The 7,171-nt window shown below is 40.9% G+C and overlaps 1 protein-coding gene across 5 annotated transcripts in view; it reads right to left on the bottom strand.

Annotated features, from left to right (window-relative positions):
- Positions 1–2,191: 2,191 nt before the first annotated feature.
- The window catches only part of MYO1B (myosin IB), a 175,220-nt gene continuing 170,240 nt past the window's right edge, over positions 2,192–7,171 (bottom strand). For all 5 annotated transcript variants that reach the window (XM_045806360.2, XM_045806365.2, XM_045806363.2 and 2 more), the window contains one exon: positions 2,192–3,517. In XM_045806360.2, the coding sequence (XP_045662316.1) occupies positions 3,394–3,517 (124 nt within the window). In that variant the 3' untranslated portion in view covers positions 2,192–3,393. The remainder of the gene's footprint in view (positions 3,518–7,171) is intronic.

Raw genomic sequence — 7,171 nt, 5'->3', positions numbered from 1 at the left:
CAAGGGTAGCATGTCACCCACACTGTAAACTTAGTAACGACCATGGTCTGATATCTAGTACTCATTACCTGCTTATTTTTTTCAAGCACATCTCTCTAGGCCTATAAGTCGCTCCACGGGCCGGGCAACGAAGTGGTGGCCGAGAACAAGTTAGGACCGTGTGGCCAGGCCAGAGCACACAGGGAATGTGGAGTGCAGCCCCTACTTTCATTCTCCATTGCAGCACAGTGACCGGAATTCAAAGATAAGGAAAGATTGGTTGCTCACCCATTATAATAGGGCAACGCCACAGTTGATCAGTAACGCTCGTTGGGCACGGGGGGCGGGGGGCGGGTGGGCAGCACTGGCAAGACCGGCCCGCACCACGTGAGACGCTCTAGGCCAGTTCTGACGCCCGAGGGCTGCATCGGAATCACCTCCCAGAGGACTCGTTAAGACACATGGCTGCGTAGCTACAGAGCGGCTCTATTTTCCTTGGTGGGTCTCAAACCTTAACATACTTAACACACCTGGTGATTTTCTTGTAAGTGCCTATTTTCAAACTCTGTCCTGGAGATTCTTGATTCAGTTGGGAAGGGGTATTTGTATGGTTGTTTGGTTAAGTTTTAAAACAAGCTTTTCTTGTGATTTTCGACCCCACTCTAATCTCATGATCAAGTCAGGGTTTAATATTCTGTCTCTGAGCTGAAAATCTCAAAATAATTGCTCACAGCAATTATATTTACCTTAAGCATTAGCTCTTGCTCCCTACGGAGGAAAAAAAAAGAGGCAGGGAGGGGATGGGGGGATGGGGTGACTGGGTGACGAGTATTAAGGAGGGCACGTGATGCAATGAGCACTGGGTGTTATATAAAACTGCCGAATCACTGACCTCTGCCTCTGAAACTAATAATAAAACTATACGTTAAGTAATTGAATTTAAATTAAAAAAAAAAAAAAGGAGGTATCACTACATGTATTGAAAACATGAGGAACTCTCACTTCCAGTCTGTACCATTCGAGGACGCTCTCCTCAGCTGGCGAGCTTGGTTTAGGAAATTCCGAGGATGCACATTTCATCTTGGTGCATAGGGAAGCTTTCTTGCTAAGGTGTGGAAAAACTTGTTCAAGTCAAGTCACAACCCACCTAGAATGAATTTCATGACCAAAAATTATTGAGTATTTCAATGACAAGACTAGAAGTGATGGATTATGTGCAAAAACACTGTCATTTCAAACTACTTTGTAGAGATATTTTTAAATCCTTGCAGAACACCTACCACAAAGTCTGAGATTAAATGGCTTCTCGACTGGAAATAAACTCTGGGAAATGTACTGCTGCTAACTGCTATTGTTGCTAACTGCTATTGTTGCTAACTGCTATTGTTGCTAACTGCTATTGCTGCTAACCACCGCAGTGAACAATCTGCAGAGATGGTATTTGGGAAACTGAATAAGCAGACCCGCAGAATATTGGGCCTCTCATCCTGGACTTAAACTTCCATTTGGGAAACAACCCAGCGACAATCAGGAGGGGACTGGATAAACGTACCCATATACCAGAAGACTGTGCCACAGTAAAGAACAAAAAGCAAAAACGACAAAGAACAAAGTCTATAGAGTATTAGCTTTTGTCTACTAAAGCAGGAGATAAGAATCTATATTTTTATTTTGTTTTGGAAGCATATGCAAAAAGCCGTGCAAAAGCAAGTAAAAACAATGGCTAATGTAGGGGGGGGCACGGGAACTGAGCAGCTGGGAGAGTGACGGGATGGAGAATTTGCACTGTATTTCTGTTCATACTCACTTGCACACTGAACAGTGTAAATGTATTACATATACTTTTAAACGTTTTTAAAAAACACCTCTCAGTTCCAAATTTCTACTCACCTATTTCAGGAACTATCAGTCTACCACTCTAGGTACAAGGTGCGGAAGACTGAGAGAAAGTAATGCTATCCTCTACCTGCGCCAATAAACACAAAGGCTTCTGAGAATTTCTTTATGGGAGCGATTTTCTAAAGTACAAAAATTAAAAGAAAGTCCCCCCCAAAATACTTTCAGTGAATGTTCCTGGTTTATAAAAGGTCAGCGAAATTCAATTACACAGAAAACATATAATGTTTGGTAAAGCCTTTCAGTGTGATATGACATTGACACACAACATGAGAACATAGCTTGAAATATAAAAATACAGTTGTGATCCAGGAAATGGCACCAAATTAGAACAGTTTTATTATTCAACATACCAATGTATATACATTATCCTCCCAAATAAGAAACAATTTGATTCCAAAGTTTAAAATGTAGTTTTCAAAATGAATCCTTATTGTAAATTTGGGGGGAAAAAAAAAAGTCCTGCAAATTAACATAAACAATTTTGATCCTTGACTAAAATATGCACCCTGTACCAATCACCTCTCTCATACAAAATGTATATTAAATAAAACCTTCAAAAAGGATCTTGGATATTTATTGCACGTCGTACAGAATGCTTGCCATTATCTGAAAGGCTTTTAGCTCTTGACTGTATTAGCTGTTTAAAATATTTACTCAAATTTGGGTGAAAACAACACTCTGCAAATATTAGCCTACGTAGGATCATATATGAGGTTTACCAGAAACAGGAAAATATAATCTTACTGGACTACTTCTGCCACTCTTTCTACAATAAGATTGACTCTGTTTTGTACTGTTAAAAGCAATGACAAGAGCTGAACAAATTAAAAGTCCTGTTGAAACGTCAGTTTTCTCTTTTCAAATAGAAACCACACGTAGAGGCATTTTACCCAGTCATATATTTCTACTTCCTAGGACCAGCCCTTCTTGAAGTGTTTTGGTTAAGATCACACTAGGGGATGCGGAATAATGTTGTCCACCAGCAATAGTTACTGTTTGGGTTTCAACATCTTCAACCTCTTTCAGCCCTAGTCAAGACAGCTCAGGCCAGCCAGAATGCCACGGCTTGAAAAACAAAAGGCTTCCTAGTCAGTTCTCATGCCACCCAGCGGAGTGCCTAGCAAAGAGGAGGCACTCAATAAATATTTAATGAATGAATGCAATTCTCTCTTGGGACCATTTTCTCTACTTAGGAATAGTAATGATACATGAGTAATAGGCTGATTGCGGGTACACAGATCTAACATGACAGCTAAACAAAGAACACGTATGACATAGCACAGATGCTGTTAGTTTCTATAATCCTGTCCCAGGACAGACTGTGTATTTTAAGGGTTAAAACTATTCCAATAATAAAAATTGATTAGTCAAATATTTTTTTTTTTATTTTGCCAAGGGTCTCTAACAGTATTAGCCTTTGGCAATTCCCAAACATACAATGAACCCCAAACAAAACAAAACAAAATTGCACTATTACAAGGAAACAAGTCCATGAAAGCAGAGAGGAGGGGCCAGTTAAGGAACAGCGACTTCCAGGAGACGGTTGTTTTTTCGTTTGCACGTTGGGACACTCCCATTTTTCTGGTTGCCCTGAATAAACTTCACACATACTTTATCTTGTCTGAACTGCACAAGGAACCTAGAAGAAGAGAATGGGACAAATTAAAGAAAAGTACACACATGACTGTGGACGATGACACTAACACAAGCTTTTGTTTCTTAATGGCTATTGACCTCGACGAGTAGTCCCACTTCCCATCAGCACTTCCTGCAGTCCCCACTCAGCCCCAAGGAAACTGAAGTTCATTAAACCCACCATTTTCCAGTAAGGTGAGAAGGGCTAAGAATTATTTCCATGTTCCAAATGGAAAGCCCAACATGTTATTTTCCCATTTTTCTCCATTTTTGCATAGCAAAAATATAAACTGGGGGATGGTCCTATTACATTATCAACAATTTCAGAAAATGAAACGAACAATTTCAGAAAATGAAATGAAAAATTTCTGGAAAGGGGTCTAGAGACCCTCCAGACTATGATTTCCAAACACTGGTTACTCACCTATTTTCTAAACAATATTTTTCATATTCATATACTATACTAATAGTTGTTTCTACCATAAATAAATATATTTCAAAATAGTTGTGACCTATGGAATAACAATAATAATAATAAAATCACAAGTTTGATCTGCCCCTCATATTTTTTAATTTCCACCAAATGGATATTGGAGATATATATATATATATATATTATAAAATTTACAAAATCTATCAGCATACACCCCAAGCCGCCTCTTACCCTACCAGTAGTATGTGTGGTACACTGTGGGAAACCATATTCTAGTCCAAATCTTTCCTTTCACAGACCATCAGGGATCAAGTGCTTGTCCACAAGATTATTTGTCACACTTTCCTACCACAAACATACTGCCTTCCTCCTGGGCTGGGTGCTGCGGGGGATACCCGGACATATCCAGTGAAGTCCCTGCTTGCAAGGATGGCATCTCTGCAGAGGCAGGAGAGTGGTATGGCTGGTCCAGAACCCAGACTCTCCGATCCCAAAGTTAGTGCTCTTTCTCCACCGTAAGAGTTAATACAATGTTACCACATTTCCAGTATGCTTCTCAGGGAACCATTTCCTGCGTTGCTGGCATATAGCTAGCTGAATCACTCTAACAGTGATGTGACAGATCACATGTTCACTGGCTCCACCACAAGTACACAAACATCAAAACAGCTCTGTTCTGTGCACATTAGTCTCAGTGTCAAGGTCTACGGAGCCCGTGCTCTGCAAACATCTACTGGACTGAAATGTGACACATAAGGTCCTGATTTATCAGTTGGTTTAACAGGATAGTACTTCTGAGCTTCTAAATGGGCTGTTTGTTTTCAAGTTGAAAGCACTGAAAAGAAAGAGCTATAGTTCCAAAATCATATCATCAATATATATACTTATATCTACATGCCTCAAAGAAAGAAAGCACCTTTCGAGTCTAATGCCAATACACACATTTTAAAAAATCAGGTATTTTGACATTTTAATATTCAAATACTACTTTGGTATAATAAAAGTATAGGGAGCTCTTTTCCCCATAACTTCAGCAGTGGCTGTCTTCATGTTCACGAATCATGAGTTCAATTCACTCCAGAAACAATAATAGAGAAGATGTCCTGAGTATTTGCCATGCACTGCACTGCTCCTAGTAAGCTACATATATTATTGCAACTTTGAAATAATTCTATGAGGCAAGTAATGTTATTTATCTCTATTTCATAGAAGAGAAAATCGAAGCATGGCCCACAGGAAGGACACAGTACTCAGAGAATCACGCTCCAGCAAACAATAATGTTGAATGCAAACTTTCACAGCACCAATACCAGTCAGACCTTCACAGTGCAAAGAATTTAGAGGATTTGATTTGAAATATTCACAAAAACAACTGTATACACTAAAATGATATATCTGTGGGTGTGTATGCATGTACATACATATACATGTATTTAAAATGTTTAATAGAACAAATTCACTTTGGTTTTTTCCAATACGTTCAGGACTTCATTTTTAGAAATCTTTTAGAAATATGACACATTTTATTTAAGGTCATTCTTAAAATGCAATCTATTTATGGACTGAAAAGCTTGGGAGTTGAAGGACAGTGAATTACAAAGCAGGTTAAAACTGCCCTAAGGAGTAAATAGGACTTTGACTCACCTCCTGGAAATCTACATCCAGTTTATCCAGAACGACTACGGGGATTGGGTTTGTTAAAATAATTACTTCTACTTCTGAGAAGGACGCACTGAGGAAGGTTTCGGTCACTCAAATGAACACTGTCTATAATACTCATCTGTAGAGCTGGCAGTGAAATGGATTCAAGCCACTGAGAGTGAAAAAAAAATACATCACGGGCATCCCTGCCCATGACTTTGTCAAATTTTGTTTAAATTTAAAATGGTCTCTCTCCAAGGAGGTGCATAATCCCTGCTTATGAGCTCTTGAGGTTATGAAGCAGGTTCCCCGGCCCTTTCTCTGCCCCGTAGCTCCCTTGCTCACTGGGCAGGGGCCCACCAGTGCTACCGGGGTTCCACCGGCTACTTTGTTTCTATGAAACCAACTAACAATCAGGAATTGGAGAAAGACAGGTGTTATGGACCAGTTTAAACGCTTTGTTTTCTTCACACGGCCACCCTGCCAACCTGCACGCACACAAGCATGTTGACTGCACATTCAGAACATCGTACCCCCCTTCTCTGCGACAAGGCAGGGTCTCTGCCACCCACGAGCGAACTCTCCCATAATCACGTGCCTCACACACAAACCGCCAGAACCACGGGACGGGCTCTGTGGTTGATGACGTATGAGAGACACAGCTCGCGCTCTCCCGGCCAGCCCCTCAGGAGACTCATGATGCTCGCCAGGACAGCTCAGCTGGGAAGAGCTGTAGTAAAGAAGGATTATACATTTCCACCAGCGGGTACTTCCTCCACGGCAGGGGCAGTGTTCTCCGAATACCCGCTTGAGAAATGCTTAAAAGTAGCAATCCTTTGTGGCCTGGATGTTGATGTGACTTTCTCTGTCAAAGACAGCCTCGTTAACGTGGGGAGCCAGCCAGGGGGCTGCTTCATCCATATACCAAGGAGCTCCTGCCTCTGGAACACAGAGAATCTTCCCAGGGCCGGTGGGAATCACTAGTTCCACCAAAACAGAAGCCCTGCTCTGAAACATTTCCACTAAAGGGAGGTTAAAGTTCTAATGGGCCCTAACAGGTTAAATCCTGCTTCATCCATATACCAAGGAGCTCCTGCCTCTGGAACACAGAGAATCTTCCCAGGGCCGGTGGGAATCACTAGTTCCACCAAAACAGAAGCCCTGCATCCCAAGCTCTAAAACATTTCCGCTAAAGGGAGTTTAAGTTAAAGTTCTAACGGGCCCTAACAGGTTAAATCTTAAGTGACTGGAGCCCAACTAGCCATTATATTTTTTTTTCCCTACAGAGAAAAGACCCAACGACAAGAAACGTTATTTACTCCAAATTGCAATTTCCAATGGAGAGGATACATGAAGGTCACCCTCCCACCAACCTCAATATCATCCTTAATGTACAATGAGGACAGATGATGGACCTAAGGTTTCGTAAATCCCAAAACATTAAGGAGGATTAGTCTGGCTTACGGAGGGGTAAGAATGGGTATGAACTTATTTCAGAAAGACTTTTAGAAAGAAGTGAAATAGAATAGGCTGGAAAAATCTTAATGAGAAAATAAAATCATTTCTTGAGCAAGCCGGTTATGT

The sequence above is a fragment of the Ursus americanus genome, chromosome 1 (genome assembly GCF_024610735.1).
Source record: "Ursus americanus isolate L20-20 chromosome 1, mUrsAme1.1.p, whole genome shotgun sequence".
Taxonomy (NCBI): domain Eukaryota; kingdom Metazoa; phylum Chordata; class Mammalia; order Carnivora; family Ursidae; genus Ursus; species Ursus americanus.
This window is presented reverse-complemented; position numbering and strand designations above follow the sequence as displayed.